Source organism: Paralichthys olivaceus, chromosome 6, assembly GCF_024713975.1.
Source record: "Paralichthys olivaceus isolate ysfri-2021 chromosome 6, ASM2471397v2, whole genome shotgun sequence".
Classification (NCBI taxonomy): Eukaryota; Metazoa; Chordata; class Actinopteri; order Pleuronectiformes; family Paralichthyidae; genus Paralichthys; species Paralichthys olivaceus.
This window is the reverse complement of record NC_091098.1, coordinates 6,909,961-6,934,315: the sequence shown is the minus strand read 5'-3', so window position 1 is coordinate 6,934,315 and position 24,355 is coordinate 6,909,961. Positions and strand designations below refer to the sequence as shown.

Genomic DNA, 24,355 nt, shown 5'->3' with positions numbered 1-24,355 from the left:
AGCAACAGTTGCTGTATATGTTTACAAAAATGAAATATGGCCCAACATTGTTTGCCAAGAAATACTGGCTCGCAAAACTAATGCTTGTTTTCAGATTGAAGGTATTTGTCAAAGGCAGAGCTGCTCTAAAGGCAGAGGTATTCTTATTGGACGAGTCAAACTTGGAAACAGTTTCTCTCTGGGTGCAAGATAAATCCAACTTGGATCCCGGTGCATCACAGATAGATGTTTTCTTTGAATAAATAACAGAAGTGATGAATTTTTCTTCTAATTTATGACCTGAGGAAAGTTAGCAGAAGAGCTGTTATTGCTGTCTCCCCGGGCCTCTGGTTTTAATTTGATGTTGGGAGTTGAGCTGTGGTAACGAGTCATCCTTGATAACTCATACCTATTTAAACAGCTGCTTCTTGTCTTGTCACTTTTATAGCAGTTTAATGTTAAATCTTTGCTTAACTAGAATTTGCTGCTCATAAAGTGATGAATCATCTCATTGGCTTTGTGCAGGTCTTTTTGAGCGTAACTTATCATATTCAAGGATATAAGTCCTGCAGAGGATTTCTGTGTTTGGAGAAAATCTACTACTTTTCTAACCATTGTTATACAGCCTCATTTTAGTGATATGCTTGATCCAACCTTGGTTCAATGAAATTACTCAAGTGAGTGGAAAAAGCAGTCAAACTGAGGGAGTTATTAAGACCTAATGACGTGTGCAGATTCACGGGTCCAAACCTTTCATAAGAAAAGATGGCTTCTAACATGCATGGAGAGGTGTATCAGTGTTTAAAGTATTTAGACAAAATAAAATGTCATTGTAATGATATTGTAAAGAATGGTTGTATATTTGAGCAGAAACAGAGATGTGATGGTGGCAGTCACTGAGACTTCTCAAAGCTCAGTGGTCAAATATGTTCACTCGAGACAGTATCATTACCTCCTTTATAAAATAATAATAATATATATATATATATATATATATATATATATATATATAAAATATTTCCTGTTTAAACTGCATCATGAGATGTGATCAGCTGATGCCAGTAGAGACAGGGCAGGAAATAAGGCAGAGAATTGGCTTCCTGTCGTTCCTAAAAAAGATTATGTTGACTTCAATGGTTGCTATGAGGTCACCACTGAAGAGTCAAAGTTTGACAGGAAGTAGCAGAGGAGAAGATCTTTTTACAACTTCAGAAAAGTAAGATTGAATGATTTTGGTAGAAGACTGAACGACTTCTCTCTGTGGATAAATAACCTTGTGAACTCTTCTGAAAATCCTCTCTGTGTCCTCTGGGGGTCACGGCCCCCAGGTTAAGGGGAGACACTCTGTTTACAGTATTGGATTGCTGCCTTGGAGCAGATCCACATGAGACACAATCTCTTCAGTCTCCGTCTGTGTGTCTGTCTCTCTCTCTTTCTCCCAGCCAGGCCTTTCTGTGCTCTCACGCCCTCTCTGACCCTCAGGCCCATGGGTGTCCCTTCCACATGCCTGAGAGGAAAAACAGTTCAACAGCAGTATCACTAGGGCACGAGCTGTAATATAGTATGACTGAATATTTATTCAGCAGCAGCAGGTGTCTGGCTGTGGATGGATAATATGAGCGACAGTGATATTTCACTGTAGGAGTGTATTTTCATTTTCTAACATTCCTGGCATCACCTGCACCAACCGGTCAACATTAGTTGTGCCTGGGGTGTGTGGTTTTCTTCGCTGACCTTTTTCATCACTGCTCTCAAATCTCAAAATATGTGTTTTAAGCCTTATATAGCCTATTATATTTTTATTTTTATTGAAGTATTTAATACATATTTATGCATTGGAATTCATTAAATGTATATTACTTTTTAATTTTAATCTTTAACATTTTTATTTTAACTGCTCCCTTATCATTTCTCCTCTAAGGCAACCAGGATGGCAAACATATGTGGCTAATTATTTATGAACCCCTATGGGCGTATGGCTGCCAAAATCTACAGCACATGGCTGCACCCAGCTGAGATATCGCTTTAAGGTTAACAAGAGCGAATCATGAATATCTATAGCTGAGTTGCACAAATGCAGCAAGCTGTCGGACGGCCCTTCCAGTCCCCATGCCTGAGTTAAACACACATGGTCAGAGAGCGTGGCTGCAGGGTTTTGGGTGAAAATGTTATATTAACAAGAGCAACATCAGTCCGCACAACTGGTTCTGTGTAAAATCCGTATGCTGAGTTATTGAAGTGTGTGTTTGTAACAGTAAGTGGTGAGTGGCACAAGGATTTCCCTAAAGTCTGTGTGATGTGGTCTGTGGTTGTAGTAGTAAGTGAATATGCACTAAAGTTGAACTCTCCTTCTAGTAGCTTTAATGGAGTTGTATGTTTCCACTTATTCCCAGTTGTGGCAGGGTAACTGGGATTGTCTTCAAATTGTGAATTCCATTTTCATGTCAGTCGTCATAGCGAAATGCAGAACGTGTAAGCAGTAGGTCACTTGAACAGATCAATTTTAAGATTGTTTTCTTAACAATTCAATTCTGCAATTAACTGTTGGATTTATTAAGCGCTTCCCACAGAAGTAATTCAGTCAATGTTCATAATGGGGGTGCATATGCACAAGGTCACTCTCATGGGCCGCAGATTCAGAGTGACAGCAACACAGACTAAAGATAAGATGAGTGAAAGGTAAGTTCTCAGGTGAAAGAAGTAACTGCTTTTTATGGAACTGCAGCTGAAGCTATGAGGTCTGAGTGTCTGAGTGGACGGCAAAAATGTTATGGACCATAGTGTGAGTACATGGTAGCATGCAGCAGCTTGTGGTAGTGCAACAGTATGAGTGGGCAGGTAGCATATAGAGCTGCATGCACCAAGAGATCTCTAATGTTATGACGTTTTGGTTCATAATGAAACTTCCGTGACAAATTAATCTATTGCAGTCTGTCACAGTCTAGAAAATTAATGGGAGACACTGAAAACACTGACAATCACATATCTACTATCATTTAATCCTGTGATGGTCCATTTGGTTTTAGAGCACAAACAAACTATGCCATCCCCTGAATGGACGTGGACCAAAACCCCTTCTTTCTGGCAGTCTTGGTTTTGACTTAAGCAAACAGGACTAGGTGTGAAAGCTCCCCTTAGGCAGATACTCGTCACTTTGTTTCAAACAGTATTTATTACTCCTTGTGGGGAAATTCTCTTTTTACTCACCCACAGGGAGGTCAGAGGTCAGGTTCAGCTGCAGAGCAGCAGCTCTGGAGCTGGTAGGGATCCAGCTACTGGCACAAAGGATCCTCAGCAGAACTGATGGTTGCCAGCATTGGGCTCTGAAGTTGTCAACCATGTACACACCACCATCAGGCCTTCTTCCTGTCAAATAAAGGTCTATAGGATGAGAGGAACATGTGCACAAGGTTTAAATTCTTCCCTCCTGTGAGGCCGTGGCCTTGCAGCACCGCTGGAATGCTGTCAGTTCTTAGACGTGATAATCAGAACCAGATTCAGCAGCCGAGGACCCCATCCAACTGCAATCACGCCAATGAGACGCCTCAAAGATTTGCCCTCTTCCTCTGTGACTGTAATCTCATGTTAAAAATGTACATGCAGATTTGATCAGGAATCAAATTAGAGTAGGGTTCTTTCAATGATTTATGTCACGGACCCGTGAGTAAAGACAAATTAGGCTCCAGACCCCCATTTGATAACATTCCGTCCCAGGGATCCCATATGGAAAAGAGCTCTGTTGTTAATTTACTGGTGGATTGTGTATCCGTCCAACATGTAAATGTGAGGATGGTGATGCTGAAAGTGACACCTGGATGGAATCAACATTTTCCAACTGGAAACATTTCCAGAGAATTGAATTAAAGTATAATTAAGTTTGCTGGGCCCCCTGCCCCTCCACCCTCACGAACACCTGGGGCTCACCAGGACCACTCTGACAACCAATGTGCGAGAATATATTATGACGGGAAGTGAGGGAGGTCATAAATGTTCTCTCTGGACACTGATCATACAAGAGCAGTGATATATGCTGTAAATTTAAACATTCCTTCAAGAGTGGAAAAGGGATTTGCTTGGACTGAAGTAGCTCATTGTGTCACAACAAAGGTTCAGAGCAATAATTACTGTAGACACTCAGGGTAGTGGCTTCAATTAAGGGACCTTTCATAAGTTAACTGCAAAAAACAGGTTTAGACAGCAGGTAACTAACAGTTGTAGCAGGTTCATGGGGAATTGTACAGCAACAAGAAGCTGATACACTGGTTAATAGTTAGTAAGACATGAACTTAAGTAGATTAACTGGCAATGAATGAGCCTGAATACATGGTGAAGGCAAGAGTGATGCAAACAGGTGAAACTATTCAAGGCCGGACAAATAATCAAAGTGGAGGGAAAAGGCAGGAAGTAAAAAATGTGTGGGAACCACACAAATACTGTCAAGAGCAGAACAAGGTAGAACCACAGGTGTGATTTAACACATTGTTGAGTAGGGCAACAAAAGTTAAAAGATAAAATTGTCATTTTTTTTATATTTGTATATATTTTGCATCTCTTTTTCAAGGGAGTCCTGGCCAAGACAGCCAGCAATACAAAGTTCAAGTTCAACAGGTAAAAAATAATCAGAGTCACAATATAAAAACAAGAATTAAGGTGCAAAATAAATATTCAACACCATCATTATGTTGTTATTCCTTGTATGAAATCCTCACACTAAAGTCTGGCAACAAGCCTATGAACACGTTTGTTCCTATATTACAGCAGAAAAGCCTCTCGAGTGCATTTAGAGAATATTATTGCTACTGCTAATGAAAGTAAAAATGTATTTATACTGGTGTGAAATGTAATCAAAATGTCACACTGGGATCATTTCAGGTTAAGAGCTTCTCAGTCTCATTGAAACAGCAAGTGAGGGAGATTTGGTTCCTTGCAGCGTTATAAACTTACTGCTGTAAAAGTAATTCTGAGAGGGAATTATTGTGATTACAGTGTGGGATTATTCAAATATATGCCTACAGATTTATATTAATGCTTTAAATGGCCATTTGAGTATTTTCATACTAAAGAATAACTTTATGTACTTTAGTTGATTGATAGACTACAGGTAAAGAGTTTTAATGAACAATTTGTTTATAGCTCCGCACATTGGCTCAGCCGGGAGCATGGCATTTTTTTTTCACACTATGTGTGTGTGTGTGAGTGTGTGTGTGTGAGTGTGAGAGAGTTTGTATAAAATAACTTAAAAATGCATGGATAGATTTTCAGTAAAAATTTCCTTTTCGATGATATATCTGCAAACAAAGAGACGATCTGAAGCGTGTAATGTTCTGTCATATGCTAAGTAACATCAGAGACGTGACACAGAAGTCAAAAAATGATGTCATGCAAAGTTCAAAAATACATTTTCAAGCGTTCTCTGCCTCCCATAGAACGATAGACCTAGAGCTTATATAGAACCATGAATGATTTATGACCTAAGTGGTAGGAATGATGTCATCTTCACCTCACTATGAAATCAGATGATGACATCATGTAATGCAATAATGCACAACTTTTGCAGTCAACAAGATTAGAGTCACAATCTGTCAGTTATTTACATGTGCTTCGCCACTCTCATGCTTTTCATTAACTAAAAAGATTAATTCACTAATTTCATTTTCTAAACTGTGAGAATCTGCTATTTTTGCCCTTTTTTTATCTGATTGTAAAAGAAATATGTTGCGGTTTGTAAGACAAGCAATTTGAAGACAACCCCTGATGTTCAGCTTGAAGAAAACCCCCACATGATTGAGTTGATTTACTAGTCTGACCTTTGTGGACGGATGGAAGAAGAGAAAGGAGGGTTGTATTTAAAAGAAGTGAAGAGAAGGAGAGTGAGGGGTTAAACACTGTGGAAATAGACGAGTTATTCCACCATCTGATCTGAACTGCTGTGTGCACTTTAATAAGCACTTTCATTTATATTAAAGATGCAAATGTAGCCTTTACAGGGAGATTGAAATGCATGGAGGAAGTGTGTTGGTGTGTGTATCTGTGGGTTTGCACCACTTTATCAGGGTCCTCTGTTCATTAGCCCAGTGTAATTGTGTTAGCTGTGTTGCTGGCAGGGCGGGAAGAAAATATTTGTGTGTAAAGGTCACATCAGAGGAGAGACATACGGATAGATGACACACATGCACACGGTGTTCTCCGTCAATACACACACATGCACACGCTGCTTCTCTGCTTCATTCTTGGATGCACAGAAATATGCTTTGGCTGTGGTTGCCAGTGTATTTTGGGATGCCTCCTCCTGCCCTAAGGTATGCATATGTCTTTGTGCACCTGTGTGTAGATGTAGGTCGCTGAAAGTGTGTGAGTGGCTGATTCAAGTGTTTTATCAAGTGTGATATTTCTGCTCTGAAAGCTTGGCATCTGCAATATAGGCAGCACAAAGAGGCGTTACTCCTGTGTGCTGAGTCTCTGTGTATTGTAATCGTAGTTTTCTTTGTGTAGGGCTGCAATATTGTTGTGGTCAGAAACACACAGCAATCAGTCATATTATCAGATGAAAAACTGAGCATAGTCAAGAGGATGCACCAAACATAGAACATAGAGGCTTTGAAGGGACAGTTCAGAGCAGCACTCATGTATAAACCTGCCTGAAGAAATGACTGAGTCCAAAAATTGCACAGCCCTTTTTGTGAACTCTCTCAAATGTGAACATGAACACACACTGCACATAGTTATAGCTTCAATGTGACCTATGTTCTATGATCATCTATGATGTCCATTATAATTAAACATTCATAAATCGGTTTAATTTTAGGTTAAAAAACTAAGAATTTACCACAAGATGAAGACTTCCTCTTCAGTCTACAGGAAGCCAGCAGCAGGTTCATCCTCATGCAGCTTCATTTTTAGACCTTCTGACGGTGGCTGGTGACCTGCCAGTGGCTTACAGAGTAGGCAATTATCAAAATTTGAATTTACCAGCAATTGGCCCCTGGCTGATGTTAATATCTCACTCATGTTGCTAAACTTCACAGCCAAATGGGTTTTGTCATGATGGGCAGCAGGAGTTATTTTAACCTCTGATTACCTCTTTAAATGATTGAAACACACTGACTGTGCTCAGATCGGCATTGTCAGGACTGTACCCATAAGTAAGTTCAAATAAAAGTGAGGTACTTTAGGACAAAAAAGCAAAGTTAGCAGTGTTGTCAAAAGGATTCATCTTAATTTATGATGCCTAGCTTGAACCTCTGTTTAAATGGAAACATATTGCTTATAGGTTTGTCATTTCAAATATGTACTGTACATTTAAATCCACACAGATCTTTCCTAATATATACATAACTCCCACACTGCATTTACACTGTAAATCAGATATCAGATTGTCAGTCCTTCGATCCCGTTTTCTATTGTTACCTAAGGAGGTTATGTTTTCACCCCTGTCCATTTTTTGGTTCATTTGTTTGTAAGTCAAATTACACTAAAGCAACTGAACAAGATTCCATGAATTTTGTTGGATGGCTGCTGCATGAGACCAGATTGACCCCATTCAGTTTTCTTGCAGATGCAGATCTTGTGGATCTTTTTATCACTTTCTTTAACATTGCGAGAAAGTGTTTTTCAAGATTTCCACTGTTTTCCCAGAGAATAATAAATAGTTTGTGATAAGTTGGTGCAGCTTGATTGAATTTAAGGGGACTGTTGGGCCTTGTTGGAGGTCTGCGCTCTACTGAGTGCAATTCTAGTTGAAATAGTATTTACTAAAACATTAGAACAATATGAAACAAAGAGATTTCACTGAAAAGCCTCGTGCTCTGCAGTTAATGACCACACATGCTGGGAATTCAGTAACTGAACGTACTTGTAACATAGAGCTGATAATGAAAGCCACTCAAAGCTCATTGACTTAGAGGATTCTTATCTTTAATCTGCACGGCCGACTATAAATGTTAACCTGCAGAGACGTCAGTAACGCTGGAGTGAGGCTTGCTCTCAAAGAAAACAGCAGTAAACACAGAAACACCACTATGTCAGTTTGATTCTATAGTAAAACAAGCTTGTAGAGAACAGGCAGCTTAAAACTTCCATAAAAACATTGCTGTGGTCACAGTGAATGTGCAGCTGAGGTCAGAAAACCTATAAATGATATAATAGTGGCAGCTCAAAAGAAAACAACATGCACACTCAGCAAACAGAGCCAGGTACACCAGCGACTTCTAACAGTCGAGCACAGGGACTTTGGTTTTGGCTGCAGGGGCAGACGAAGCATGAAGTCAAATTGAAACCACAGAGCAAATAGTTGACTTTGAGAATAATATTGTTTTCACAAAACAGGGTCATCTATCACACTATGAAGGTGCCATTTGTTTGAGTGCAAAGTCTGCGCTTGATCTTTATTTCATCACGGCTACGTTGAGTGTTTTCATGTCTGTGCTGCATCGTGTTACTCTCTGCTTCCTGTCCATCATCTGACCCCTTCAGGGGGAAATAAATGTCTCCAGGAAACAATGTCTTAAAAACGTGGCTCACCACAAACTTTGTTTTTCCCTCTGAAAAATTAACCAGAGGAATGTCATCAGGGGTTATCTGGGCTTCGGTTTGGAGACTTTATTTTCAACAGAAAGATTGTTTTGCAGACTGGGCTGTTGGAAACACATGGCCATTATCTGGGCAGAGACGATCCAGGGTTTTGCAGCTGGGACATTTATTACTGACTGAAAAGCAGGATGTCTCAGCCTTTGTTGGTTTGTTCACCACTTCGGTCCTGAGACCAAAAAACTACTTAATGCCATGAAATTTGGTACAGGCATTAATGACGGTCAGAGGATGGACCTTATTGATTTTGTTTTCTAATCCAGTGATATATCTCAACATTCCGTGGGCAGACTGACACAGAATGTTGTGCATGTCAACTATTAGATTTAATGATGTGATTACAAAGTACTGACATCCTCACCTCCCTCAACATTTCATTATGCTTTTTATCTCGTGCAATCATTCGGTCAAAAATGTACCTTGTTCAACACTTTGGTTTTAAATCCCAATCCCATCACCCTCATCTGGATTTTGTGTAATGGTGCATTTATCTTAAAGCACTTATAGTCCTTACTACAACCTCATAGACCCAGTAGACTGTAAACTTGTTTTAATCTGTCTCCAATCTGAACCGCAAGTTTATGGAAATTCAATATTAGATCACTGGAGGCCACTTTAAACGAGGTTGCGATGTATTAATAAATTACATATTCATGTGATACACGTATGCAGTTATAACCTCAACGAGAGAATGAATACAATTTGGAAACAAAAATATGACTATGTTTCATGTGTCCTTTTGTTGTTTCATCACCTTTTAAACACTTCAATCTATTTAGGATTCAATGACATTATTCACATGTAAAATCTTATTGTTACCATTCAACTAGTTCAGTACGTGCTTATTAAAATGATCCCACTTCCACTCAGTGCAGAACAGATGTTATCCGATAAGTGTGTTACGTCCCCATCCTTCTGATGGTGACTGAACATTTGGACCAACAACCCCAGTTTATAGCCAGTGCCGCAGCACAATGAAGCAGGTTTCCATTGCAGCTTGAGCACAAAGTCTCTCAACCAAGATAGATTGTGATATTCTTCCCGCCTCCAGATATGAAACTACAGTATGCACTTAGTTTCCCATCTGTCAGCACACAGAACTACCAGCAGTAGCAGGGAACTCGCTCTCTCCTCTTTTGTCCTTGTGTCACTTGTTCTCTCCTGTGTGCTTTTTTTTCCTCTATGCATGTGCACACAAACAAACAGATTCTAATGCAGCGATTTCCCTCTCCCAGACACCCAATGAATGGGCTGTGCAGTTTCTTTTTTTGTTTTCTTTTTCTCCCCATCTCTCCATCCTTCATTGCTCCGTCCCGCTCATTTTCTTAAACTGCAAAATTGCTGTTCTGCGGTTGGGAGCCAGCTTCGATTATCTACGGCAAATTCTCTGATAAAGAACTGTGTTTCTGCGCCTATTCAAGCACTTAAAGCCCGTCTAAATGGCTTTAGCTGCAGGGTCCCCTCTTTGGAGACTGCACACACACACACACTCTCGCCCTCCCTCGCGTATACTCTCTCCTGCACACACACACCCACAGTGATTTCAACACCCATCATAGGGACTGCAGGGTAATTTCTCTTTTTTAAGCTTCTCCAGCACATATAAACCTCTCTCTCTCTGTCCGTTTCTCTCTCTTACACACAAACACACTCATTTGCCAATATGCAGATGGCCAATTAGTGTAGAGGAAATGTTTGTGTATATGTATAAAGAGATTGTCTCCTGAGGAAAGGTACAGCATGTGTCATTTGTTCAAGCAGCTTAAATGGTTAAATTAAGTGCTTATACTGAGACGTTGGTGGCAGACGGATGTGCGTACAATGTCTAACGCCCGACACAGATAAGAGCAGTTCACCTCCTATCCTTAAAGTCATTGAAACCTACATAGACAAAACACCAACATGGACTTTATCTCCCTCAGCATGTATGTGTTCAATCATCATCGCCTTTGAATAAATGGTCAACAGGTGATCAGTCGTGTTACCAGGCAACACCTGGAATCCCTTCGTAAATGAATGCTGCAATTTGTGCAGGAAAGAGAGGACCAGAGGAGAAATGGTCGGTTTGAATGAGGTGTTGGATTAATGCAACAATGATTGATTTATCCAAGTCAGCCCGGTCCAGATCAAAGATTTAAACATGGTTAAAATAACCATTAATAATTCACTGCTGAGAAGATGAAAATCACTGTCATGCCTAAATGTGAAGCAGCTGCCAGGCTCTTTAATGCTCATTTAACTTTTTTCCCTTTGCTTGTGGACTCTGTGCTAAGCTAAGCTAACTGCCTCTGGCCTGCAGTGTCATATTTAAAGGTCCAGTGTGTAAGATTTAGGTGAAAGGGAACTATTAATATAGAATAATCTTCATGATGTTTTCACTAGTTTGTTTCATCTAAATTGTATGAATTGTAGTTTGCTTTACCCCAGAAATGACTCTTTATATTGAAATACTTTGCAATTTCAACACTAGATATCACAAACTTCTACACACTGTACCTTTAACAACCAAGTGAAAGAGAGGTGTTGATCTTCTCATCTAAATCTCAGCAAGAGAACGAATAAACTTTTCTCACAAACTATTCCTTCTTTGTCTAATTTTGTCAATCAGCTGCTGATTTCTAGCTACTGCTAAAATGTGCAAACACTTCTAGGAATGGTGGAAACATAAGTCCCATTCATTGGTGCTGTTGTTGTTGATGTTTCTACTTGTGTGTGAGTAGTTTAAAAAGCTGCTTTGCCGCCGCCCTCTACCTGTGTATTTAGAGAATAAAGTGCTAGAGAACTAGTGGAGTGAAAACACTCACTCACACACATCAGGTGCCAGTAGATGAATTCAAACAGTTTTCCACACAAAGAGGTGGCGATACACTCAGAACCAGCATTGGCAAAAAGTTGCTGTTGACATCTCCACAGATAGAGAATCCAAACAAAGCCATCAACTTTTCAACAACCTCGATAAAATGTGAGTTATTATTTGTTGTGCTGGAGTAGATTGAAGAGTGTTATTGGTTTTGTGTGACACGATGGAAGTGATAGCTCTCAAAGTTACAACAACAGAACTCAGTTTTGTATTTTAGTTTATTCAAAAGTTGGGTAACAATATATCTCTTTCAAAAGAAAAACATTTTAGCGCAAGTACTTTCTGTATTCATCCCTCGTTGACGTTTTTGGTTGAAGTTCAAAGTTCTGCTTCATGAGTCATGAACACACACAAAACTCAAAAGATTAACTTTTGTTTCATTTTGGGTTCATTTATGTGGTTGGCTGCAATTAATGTTTTGGAAATGTACACTTCTGAAACACGATAAAAGAAGATTAACTAGAATGGCACTCAAAAGAGCTCATACCTCCACCAATCCCCAACACACTCCTGATGAAACAACATTAAATCTGGATTTTTTTATTTAGACCTGCACCATACACACACCAATAAATATCTGTCCCCTTTTTTTCAACATGATCCATGAATAATGTTGAATAGGGCCCATGTTGCAATGTTGAAGAAAGTTAAAAAGGAGAATCCTGGATCCACCCCGTGAGCAAAGTTTGATGGGTTCTTCTTCTGGTCATGCCCCACCCCTTCAAAAAATGTCATGGAAAAACTGATTTAATAATTAACAAACAAACAAACAAACAGACATTAACTTCCCTGGAGGAGGTAATAGACCTACAATATCAGTTGCATCCTGAAAACACAATAGATACCAATATGCCCAATCACAGACCTGTGCAATTACTATTATGTAATATGGGGAGCACGACTCAGCTGTTCACCTTTATTGGTAAAACTCTAACAACATTACTATAATCATTATAATCCTATTCACCCACAGTAAATAACATCAATGGCAAGTGTGCATCATAGTAGGACTGCAACTGGCCCGGCGAAGGTACAGTCCACAAACAGACAACGCTCAATCATTTAAATAAAACAAACCTAATTGAATTAAACCTAATCACTAGATTTTGAAATGCTGCTTCTGTGATTATGTCGTTGCAGTTGTCAGATCATTACTTTAGCTGAACACCTCCTTAGATCCCTCCACCGTGGAGAGCTCAGTGACAGAGTGAGTGTATTGTGGATCAGTCTCAGTCAGATTAAGTGTGATTAAAGCTCAACTACTGTTCAGTCTAGATTTTTACTGCACCGTCTTAATGACTGATGGCTGAGCTGCACCTGTCAGATGAGGAGAAAGTGTGTGTGTCTGTGTGTGTGTGTGTGTGTGTGGGGGGGGGGGTCTTTTTTATCTGTGGGTGGGTTTAATGTGGGTGTGTGCGTTCCAATCATAGACTGTATATAAAGAGGTTGCAATGCATAGGAGTGTGTATGGGAGGATTGTGTTTGTGTGCATGCTTCCAAATGTATGCATGAATGTTGGTGTTGGTGTATTTGAATATTTTTCTGAATGGAGTAGAGTCATTGTATCTTCTCATCCTGCTAATCCCTTTTGTTGAAAACATGTGTGTGTGTGTGTGTGTGTGTGTGTGTGTGTGCAGTCAAACCAAGTTCTCGACTGATGTTTGTGTGGATGCAGCTGTCTGTCGGGTCAGTGTGTCAGTCGTGGAATGCGACTGTAAATGAACCACTGTGTCCCTGCTGGATGCAGTACAGCAGCCCACATGTGCACACACACACACACACACACACACACACACACACACACACACACACACACACACACAGTCCAGTGCACTTTCTCTGTATTCACTCAGCCTCACACCACACTTACTCTATTTCCTTGGATTCGCACACCAGCAGAGGCACAGCTCCAATTAATGCAGATGACATGGCATATTGTCATCAGTGTCATCCAATTATATGTGCGTTACAGATAGAAGATGACAAAATGCAATTAAAAGACATCACCCTGTGTCAGTGGAGTCAAGAAAACCTGGTGTGGGCATGAGTCACCTCAGAAATACAAGAAATTAAAGTCAGTGCTTTGTTAGTGAGCTGTCTGCCACAGCAGTCTCTTCATAATTAACAAAATCAGTTCATCACACCCAAGCTTTGCAGTAGGGGATCAGTTATGACAGACTTGGCAACTGTTGTCTTTCAAAATCTGACACAGACTCCTTGGATGAAACTGCTTTTGGGGGTTGTACACAGAAAATAAATATCACTGTAGGCTACAACTTCAGCCTCATTGTTTTGATCTTATACTTGATGCTGAGTGAGAGATATCTGTCACCAGATAACTTTACTGCATACTGGAAAAAAAGTGAATATCCTCAAAGCCTCTGTTGCAGCTGACCGTGCTGATAACTGAGCCCAAACAGCAACTGAAAGAAAACAAGCAACTGTCCAGTTATAACACTGACATGCAGCTGTCCCTTTCACCACAGGTAATATCTGGGCTTCATATCTCTCCCTCTGTGTCGCCCCTTCTGCTCCCCCTGCTCCAACGGGGGAAGCAGGCCTCATAAAGATTCAACTAAATATTTAAAATAACATTCGTATTAAACAGGATAGTTTTGTTCAGTTTTTTTATGAATGTTCTCCATATATATTTAATCAGGTTCCCTTTCCTCCTCCCTCCTCTTTGTCTTATTTCTGTCTGTCTCTTGAAAGTCAGGAGAGGGGGAGTGTGAGTCGACTACAGTCTGCAGTATTAACACATGTCAATATCACGCCTTGTGGAAAATAGATTCCTAATAGAAGTTTCCTCACGTTCGTCTGCTGCCGCCATTCTCATATCTCCTCCAGTGTCCTGATCTGACCCGCACTGTACCGTTAACTCTGCTGCCATCTGTTGCAACAAGCCCAGAGTAAAAACGAAATCCATTTGATCACATCACATTCTCTATGCATGGTTTGAGGTGCGTATTTAGCTGCATCTAAGCAAATCATTTAGTGTGTGTTAAATAGTGTGTTGCCTTATTCAGACCTGCAGCAGAACCTTGGAAATAGACTTTCAATAGTTGCCACATCCATTCGCACTTCAATCTTTACAGGTGTTCAGATAAACAAAATAAGAGACGATAAAACGACCTCCATTTCCTAGCTTCTGTCGTAAGATTAGAAATCAAGACAGTAATACAGCGTCTGTCTTTTCTCATGATCACGAATGTTTTGTTTGTTTATAATCCCTGGAGACACAGAGATTCTGCTGTCTCCGCTACTTAGTACTAATTTACCCTGTTTTTTCTTTAAAAAAAGACGATTTGAATCATGAGCACTTACAACCAAAACTGCAAAAATCAAATAAATAAATAGATAAATAACTCACTAATATAAAGATACAAAAGTAAATGCCAAAATAAATATTCAATGATAAAATACGTATAGTTTGGTAATAAAATGTGTATTTCATGATTTATTACTTTCTACACACAGTATGAAACCTGCTCACAGCAGACTGTGTCCTGCGACACCAGCTCTATGCTGATGAATAAAGTCATACATGTCTGTTTTTGAAATGGTTTCTCCAAACATCTGGAATAGTTGTAAACTGAATGCACAGGTTTGAAATTTCACATGAAAAACAGGATTGAAGTCTTTTTGAAGCCAACGTTTTCTTTCACTCTTAGCAGGAGCTATAAAACCAGAGTTTCTGTGCTGGTGAATATACAGGATACAAAAATGGACAACATCCTCTGGATCATGAATGCAGGTGAAAGGACCAAGTGGTTCAATTCCAGCTCATGCCCTCGACATTCACCTTCGTCACTGCATTTTAGACAGAAATAAAGTGTGTTTAAAAAGGAAAGGGTATTATTGTAAATGTTTATACTTCAACTATGGTTTGAACAGTTTTATATACGTTTTGTGTAGTTTATGTATAGGCCGATGTTTGGACGTGTGTCTGCGTGTGTTTGGGTGTTAAATAAGAGTGAATAGCTGCAGGATACACACACACACACACACACACACACACACACACACAGTGACAGACAAACAGAGTGAGGCCAGCAGGCATGGATGTGATCTACATGTGAAAGAAATGGTGTGTATAAATGTGAGAGTTTGGCAGAGGTCTGTGGCTTTGTGTGCAGTCAATGTGCCAAGAGCAATAAATCAGATTGGGACAGACCCTTAATGCCCCTACAGCTACATGTGATGTGGCAGGTGGGCTTCAGGATGGCCCTGGCTCACGCACACACACACACACACACACACACACATGCACAAACACTCAGGGAAATGAAGGTCCGGATAATTTATGGTCCTCTTGGATCAAGTGATATGCAGATGACATGATATATGAAGTAATAACATTTTGTCATATTTTAATGTCATATATTTTTGATGATGTCTCAAAGAGTTACTCAGACTGGACAGATTTTAAGAACACACACAAAACTCACACAATCTGTTAAGGACTGTTTTAGGTCCGTACACATTACAACAGGAAGAAGAAGTTTTTATCCAATTAGAATATCTTCAGTTTCTTTCCTCCACAGTCACTTTTCTAAACCAATGTCTTTATCCATAACTCAACCCCTCTGCCCGTTTGATCTAATTCAGGCATTAAAGAAAGACTTTTAAATCAATAAGTTGTTTTTCAGTTCAAAGACATCCGCTTCCTTCCTCTCATTTCTTTGTCCCACTGTCCACACGTGCTGCTTGGTTTTCACTTATTTATAGAATTTATAAAATACATCAGACAAGGGTTAGAAGACAAATGCTGCAAAGATAGTCACTCTTAGCACTCTTGTCAGGCTTCTATGTTGCTACTTGTGTAGATCTGGTGAGCAAGCACATAGGTGGAGTGTGTGTGTGTGTGGGGGGGTGCAGGTCTGTGTCTGAGTGTGTGGAGACGTTGTGAACTCAGTAGGATATAAAAGAGTGTGTAAAAACGCTCCTGACCACTGTACGCGTATGTTCACATTGTGTGCGCGGGTGTGTGTGCAAGATGCTAACAGTGGCTGCATTGTCCTGATGGGACGGGGCAATAGCATCGTCATCTGAGCCACTAATCATGGCTGGGCTGGAGATGAAAGACGCTATTGACAAGAAGTGAAGTGTTGGAGGGAGAGAGAGGGGGTGGATTGGTGGGTGGGGTGTTGCGTTGAAAGAGAAGAACGGGAGACAGCAGTAGTAACAGCAAGTTTGGACAGTGCTGTATGTGAATACATGGCTGGATTCAAACGCTTTCAACAGCCTTTAAAACACTATTTTGTGTTGTGGGTCATCATAGACTGTCTAATATCCATGGAAGCTGACATCAGTACATGTAATAATGGACCACAATGAGGTTTAGTGAAAATTGGATAACAGTAGATTGAGGATGTTAATCCAAAAACTGATTAAAGAAAATACTTCATTTTCCCGATAGTCGCCTGTCATAAGGATTGTGTAGTCAATTCGTTTTAGTCTTTGGTTTATCGACACAAGAAATTCTGCAAAAACAACCGGATATCATCTTGTGTTCGTTTCAGCTGCATGTCCGTGTGCATTGCTTACATTCAAAGAGAGAGAGTACTTTGTTGCTTGGATGATTGCATTTGGTATAGTCTTGCATATCCAGACCTATCTCCACAGTGCTGTGTCAGCACTGGAGGACGGTCAGGCTGCAGCCATTATCGCTGTGTTAAAGTGGGAACAATACAATTACCATCGTCTGGGGTGGTGTTTTTGGATGCAGCAACGTGGAAGGTGCAAGTGGAACATTAGTTTTGGTGGAGGTGAGAACTGTCCTTAAAATTGCTGAGAAGAAAATGCCGGAATTACAGTCAAAGATATATGTTGACAGTGGGATTCACTGTTCCAGATGTATGATAATTATCGTATTTGTAACCAGATGCAAGATGCATTCGACTTCTTGTTGAATCATACCCATAGCTCATATTGTAAGTGTGAATTTTGACAGCTTTTGACAGTAGATAATGCAGATTATGGATAAACATTATATTTAGAATGCTTTTTAAAGGTTTTTCTTCCACAATGAAGTAAGTAATAGCAACAATGGTGCTGATGATCTAGTGTTTGGAGCAATGTTGCTTTTTTTGCACTTGGACTTTCAAGACTTCACCTGTTCCCCAGTGCATTCTGGGATGGACCCAAGTCTTTTGTGACAGTGAACTGGATAAGCAGATATAGACAATTGATGGGTGGATGAATGGAATGGAAAATTCAAAGATAGTCAGTCCCCCTCTCTTGGCAATCTTTCACTCCATCTCCACTGACTTTATATTGAAAAGGTATGAAGCCAAATAGCTTTCGCTTCTCTCCCTCTCACTTCTCTCCTGTTTTATTGAGTCGAACCAGTTCTCTCCCTCTCTCCTCTTTCTTTTTTTTATCAGGGTGTCTGTATTTCTCTGCTCTGTTGCTCTGTAGTAAATATACTGTTGAGTCCTCCCTGCAGCCCCGCTGGTAATTTATGAATGTTTACCTGCTATCACCATGCTGCACATCAGTGGCTCACCCTGTGCTTCTTTTCATATTTGTGTAATGTGTAGTATAGGTCTGCTCTTCCATTTGTGTTTTATGGGCATGGTGTTTAGGAATGCATCCTCACCTTTTCCTGCTTTCGCACACTCATGTCACCAGTTGTGTTTTTGTGTATATTCAAGGTGCTTATGTTCTTCTGTGTGTGTATTTCCACTTCGTCTATTGTATCTTTTAATACTTCCAGACAATCGATACGCAGAGGAGCAATATTTGGCCCTGTCTTCTTTTAAAAGATGCACTCCACAGAGTAGCGCGAGCCAAGTCGAGAAGTCAATAAAACAAAGCCGCTAGTGCCCTCATTTGTTTTTTTGGACCTCAGCACTGAGGTCTCTGAGTCTGTGGGCGAATATTAAGTTTCCTGTCATTTCGATACAAACAAATGAATCCCGTTTGTCAGATCTCTGGAAGTGCAAAACACAAGTCCACGAATATATTGACATCTGTGTTTGCTAAGATTTTTCTGTGTTTCTCTTTCTCAGGGCTAAAAGCAGTCAAGGCTGAAGATCAGGGGATGAGGTTATAAAACTACAGCGGAGAAAGGAGGAAAAAAAACCAGGAAGAGGAAGTTGACTGCTTGGAAACTCTTCTTTTGTATCATCATACCCTGCAGTCCTATAAGGCACTGACTGACCCTGACGTGGATTACACAGTCAAAAATACACCCACACGTTCACACCTCCCCTCCCCTCACTGCCATGTCCTCCTACCTGAACCCACCCTTCCTCGTCCTCCTAATCTTCACTCTGCTCCTCTCCCTTTCCATGCCCTCCACCTCCACTCTCTCTTCCTCCTCCTCCCCCCTCCTCTCCTTCTCCCCACCCGAAGGAGGTCTCACACACTTGGTGGTGCACAACAAAACCGGCGAGGTCTACCTGGGCGCTGTCAACTGGATCTACAAGCTGTCCAGCAATCTCACCAAGTTACGAAGCCATGTTACAGGCCCTGTGACAGACAACCCTCGCTGTTACCCTCCACCTGGTGTGCAGTCCTGCCCTCATGAGCTGGTGCAAACCTCTAATGTCAATAAACTCCTGCTACTTGATGCTGCTCATAACCGCTTAATTGCCTGTGGGAGTACTTCCCAGGGAATATGCCAATTCCTGCGTCTGGAAGACTTATTTAAGCTCGGTGAGCCCCACCACCGTAAAGAGCATTATCTATCCAGTGTTGCTGAAGCAGGCACCATGTCAGGTGTAGTGATCTCCCCGAATATTTTTGGTGAGGGTGGAAAACTATTCGTCGGCACACCCATCGATGGGAAATCTGAGTACTTCCCAACGCTGTCCAGCCGCAAGTTAATGTCCAATGAGGAGAATGCAGACATGTTTAGCTTCGTCTACCAGGATGAGTTTGTTTCCTCGCAGCTCAAGATTCCCTCAGACACGCTCTCCAAGTTCCCAGCATTCGACATCTACTATATCTACGGCTTCAACAGTGAGCAGTTTGTGTATTATCTCACCTTACAGCTTGACACCCAACTCACCTCGCCAGATGCAAGCAGCGAACAGTTCTTCACCTCTAAAATTGTTCGCCTGTGTGTTGACGATCCTAAGTTCTACTCCTATGTTGAATTCCCCATCGGCTGCACCAAGGATGGAGTGGAATACCGCTTGGTTCAGGATGCTTATTTAGCCCGACCGGGGAGCCGCTTGGCACGTTCGCTGGGTATTCAAGAACACGAAGAGGTTCTATTTACTGTATTTGCCCAGGGTCAGAAGAACAGAGCCAAACCACCCAAGGAGTCCGCTTTGTGTCTATTCACGATGAGACGGATAAAGGAGAAGATTAAAGAGAGGATTCAGTCGTGCTACAGAGGAGAGGGGAAACTCTCCCTACCCTGGCTTCTAAACAAGGAGCTGGCCTGCATCAACTCGGTGAGTATTTGAGATTGTTGCTTCCAAGTTATATTTGGTTCTGATTTTGTTATCATCATAAGCTATGCTAGAGGGAATGGTGGTTCACGCTATTTTTCTAATACCTAGAAGGACCTGGATTTTAGTCTGTCAGCCTCTGAGTAGATTTTGCATGTTGTCCATATGAGTTTATGGGTTTCTTCTGTGTGGTCTTGCTTCTTCCTACAGCTCATAGACATCGAGGGATGTTTGGACTCTAAATAGCTTGTAGGAGTAAATGGTTGTTTTTCTCTATATGTGATACCTGTGATAGATTAGCAACCTGTCCAAGGTGTATCCTGCCTCTTGCCCACTGTCAGCTGGGCTTCAGCTCCCTCAGGACCTTCAAAAGGGTGAATTAGCTATACCAATTATTGTTGGAGGTCTTAGTTTGTGGTCGGGTGTGCATGAGATTGTTGACACAGAATAGACCATTTCACAGCATTAAGCACAATTTCTAGTTCCTGAAATGAGAAGTGTTAGTTTCAGTGGGTTTGTGTGACTTCAACTCAACAGTGGTTGGACCGCCTGCCATTACCTTGCACCTTGCCAAAAGCATTTTCGTGGTCATGAGTTAGGGTGTGTTAAAACCAAGCAAGCCTGGAAAGCATTTACTGTATTTATTCAGTTTGCCTTTGTAGGTGAAAATGAAGACAACTCTTCATTTTTACTGAAACATTTCTTAGAAGTGAAGAAGCCACACTGTACGAGAAAAACTAAGTTTGGGGCGAGTTCCAACATTAGCGAATGTGAAATTTCCAGTAACTGAATACATTTTACCCTCACACTCACACTGCAAAGCCCAGAACCTCCACCCTGGCAGGATGGCAAATGATCAAAAGCTGCTAGTGCATCATTTAACTTTCCCTGGTTAACCTATTAGTGGAAACTATGAATCTCATTAAATTCTTACATGCAACAAAGTAATATTTTCCACTTAAACCGAAGTGTAGGTGGGATTGCACATGCAGTGCCACATAGATGCTGTTTCAGTGGCTTTTCCAATCCAGCACTATAGTGACTATGGAAGAATGTGGGCAGTAACTGATCTTCTTCAGACCAAAGCTTTATCCTTCAAGTCACATTCACACACACACACATTCATAAAGCACTTGTTTATGCAGCAACCTTTCTATTATACATCATTTAGTTACTGATGGAACAATCGCCAAAGGGAATTTGGGGTTCAATGTCTTGCCCAGGGATACAATGGCACCGGAGGATCAAATCCCCGGCCTAGAGGACGACCTGCTCTACCTATGAGCCACTGAAGAACAGTCTCTTGTGTTTTCTTGACCTTTCTTGATCTTTAATGTTTTCAGCTCCAAAAGGCTTTATCAAGATTATTGGTAGTCAGCATTGTGTGGCATTCATGTGATTTGAAACCAAAACAAAACTAATAGGAAGACATTTCTTCTGACCCTATAAGATGCTAAACTCCATTTAATATTGTTAAAATATCCTCATAAAATAGGTGCATTCCTTTATTCAGGGACGAGACAGCTGTCTCTTTGAGGTCCTGTCTGTTTTGTAGGAATAATTTCTTGGGAAGCTAAAAGAACTAAATGAACAGGTTGTGGAAAGATCGTCTGTCTCATAGATGAGCTGGCCTAAGGGTGCCTGAGACATTAAGTGTGTGCATGTGTTTGTTTCACCTGCTCCCGTCATACACATGGCACACACACACACACACACACACACACAGACACACACGAACACAGCCCTGTATCCTCATGAATAATTCACCTTGTCTCACCTTCTGTTATTCAGTCGGTGCTCCATAACAACCTGCCATAAATCTCTGGACTACTCTCCACCTCTCTCTCTCTCTATGTCTCTCTGCTATCCCATCTTTTTTTTTGTCTTCCATGTCTTTCACTATAACCCCATGATTTGCATGAGGAGTTTTCACTTTGCTAACCCTATTTTCCATCTTGTTCTTTTAGCTCAATCTCTCTTGCTCTGCCAATCTCTTGTCTCCCCAACTCCTCTCCTGACCTTTTTGTCTCTAATTTCCAACCTTTAACCTCCTTAATTTCCCCGCTCTTGCCTTTTTTGCTCCACTTGTCTGTCTCTCTCAAGCATGAGCTCTTTCCCCATCCCTCTCTGCCCTCTCCTTGACTTTCCACTGAGTGATGAGGTTTAAAGTGACTTAGAGTGTAAAGCTAGTGCCCGGATGTGATCTGGAAATGCAATGTGAAGGGAACAAGTGATGCAATCATAAAGAGTGGAGAGTGATGGGGAATAAGTTGTGATGCATGACCACAACATTTTTTTCGACACCTGCAGGGTCCCCAGAGGATGAATCCTACAAAAACTCAAAATGTATAAGACAGATTGAAACATAATGTTGTACTGGTTTTGCTAATATCACCATGAAATTGAAATTCAGTGAAATGTCTTGACTAATTTTGGTTGATTGCTATGAAATGTGGTTCACATTCATGTTCCCCTTTGGATAAATTAAACTCACTTTGGTGATCCTTTAAATTTCTAGTATTTCCATCCGCTGTACTTTGTGTTTAGAAGTAGTGGGTAAATAGTAGTAGTATTAAATTCTACCGTACTCATACTTAAAGTCTTTCAAAAAGACTAATCCTGTGTTGAGACTAAAGATGCAGTGAATTTATGCCTCAATTTTCATGCATTAGTTCAGCTACTGGGAAACCAACTAATTACATAGATTAGGTAGTTAAAGCTAGTGCTAATTTCGCTTCTAATAGTAAAAGCGATGGCTGGACTGGAATAATGGATACACAACTTTTAAGAAACTTGATGGTTGTACTGTTTCGCTGTCTTTCCTCAATGTCGCCTCCTTTTTTCTGTCTCTATAAAATGTAGAAAAGTATTGCACGCCTGCCTGTGCCTACAGATGGCAATTGTCCATATTTCTAATTCCCGATGACGTCAGGAAAGTCTCAACACTGATTTCTAGACAAAGCATCATGCTCATTTTAAAACATTTTTTGAAGCAGTTGGTGGTCCAACTTCCAAGGAAAAGTTAGGACTTTTTGCCTCTCTAAGCTGCTCTGAATTCTAGTCAATAGAATAGTATTAATAAAAAAAACTCCTCTGACACGCAGTGTTTTTGAACCCTGATTTAATGGTGGGAAATGGACCAGTCTTTGGGGAGTTATTTTTGTGCTTTGACAGGATGGTAGCTGTAGAAGTGTAGCTGTGGCTGTTCTTTTAAGGAATCATCATGTTGAAGAAAATGTAAGAAATGTGATGCAGTCAGTGGAAAAAGTTACACTCTTCTCTTGCTACATACCAAACGTTCACTGTCTTTGTTCAGCAGGAAAACCATATGCCTTTTAAAATAAATGGGGCACACTCAGCATGTCATTGCTATACTTTAAAAGTGTCACAGCTCATGTAAGACAGTAACAACATTACCTCACGGTCACAAGCCCGCCGGTGCTGTGCGAGCTCCATGTGGCCTTGTAGTTGAAAGTGTACTGTATAGGCATGTGATTATGCTAATGAGCGTACAGTTACATGATTGTCCTTTATGACCATCTGTCGTTCTGCCTACGATCGATCAAGGTCATGTCAGCGGCGCTCGCTCCGGGACGCCGCCGTGATTAATTTATCATCTCCTCGTACAGACATGTTCAATGTTTCCTGACGAGTGCGGTGACAGCTTGTTGTCTCATGTGCTAGTATCATGTGGAACCTTTCATAGCGGCTGATTTCAGGAGACAAGGTCGGGTCAGGCAGGCCACACTCTGACACTCCTCCCTATCTGGAAACTATCAAACTTCATCACGCCGCACAGCCCTTGAGAAGATGATTTTATAATAAGTGCTCCAGAGCTCTATGTGATATTTTACTATTAGTAAAAAATATAAATCTTTCGTATCAAATTATGATACAGCTTCCACATTCATATGGCGATAAATTACAATTGACTACTTCAGGATTATAGCTACTAAAAGGAAGAACTTCATGGTAACAACTCCACTCCTGTATAAATGAACTTGAAATCAGTCCAACTCAAATTATCTTGTTATTGCTTAAGTAGTAAAAGTCATGGACAGAAGAAAAATGAATTTGTATGTTTCACTCCTTGAGCACCTCTTCAATGTCAGTCATGCTTTGAGTTCATTATTTACACTCTGGTGGATTGTGTGAAGGTGAAATGGAATAATACAAATTGGACAAAGTCCCAACTGAAGGCAACTTCATTCAGAATCTGTGAGGTCTGCTTGACGTCTTTTTGCCAAACATTGCTCCTCTTAGTGAAGTGACAGTTCACATGTGTCATGCACTTGCCTATAGGATCAGCAAGACTTAATGTTTCCTGTTGTAGCAGTGACATGAGTGAGGTCTTCCTCCTAATCAACTAATTTAGACATTTTCCTCCACCGTCAAATTCCTAGTATGTGTGCTCATACATGGCAAATAAAGCTGATTCTGATTCATGTTGCAGAAACCAGTGCAGCACAAATGTGATCAATGTAAGGGAATGAGAATGGGGCTCAGGTGTAGACCATAGCTGGAA

General features: G+C 40.7%; 1 protein-coding gene across 1 annotated transcript in view; it reads left to right on the top strand.

Moving 5' to 3' along the window:
* The window catches only part of LOC109630998 (plexin-A1-like), a 281,886-nt gene that overhangs the window by 43,702 nt on the left and 213,829 nt on the right, over nt 1-24,355 (top strand). The window contains exon 4 of the mRNA XM_020089564.2: nt 18,439-19,833. Coding sequence (XP_019945123.2) covers nt 18,655-19,833 — 1,179 coding nt within the window. The 5' untranslated portion in view covers nt 18,439-18,654. The remainder of the gene's footprint in view (nt 1-18,438; nt 19,834-24,355) is intronic.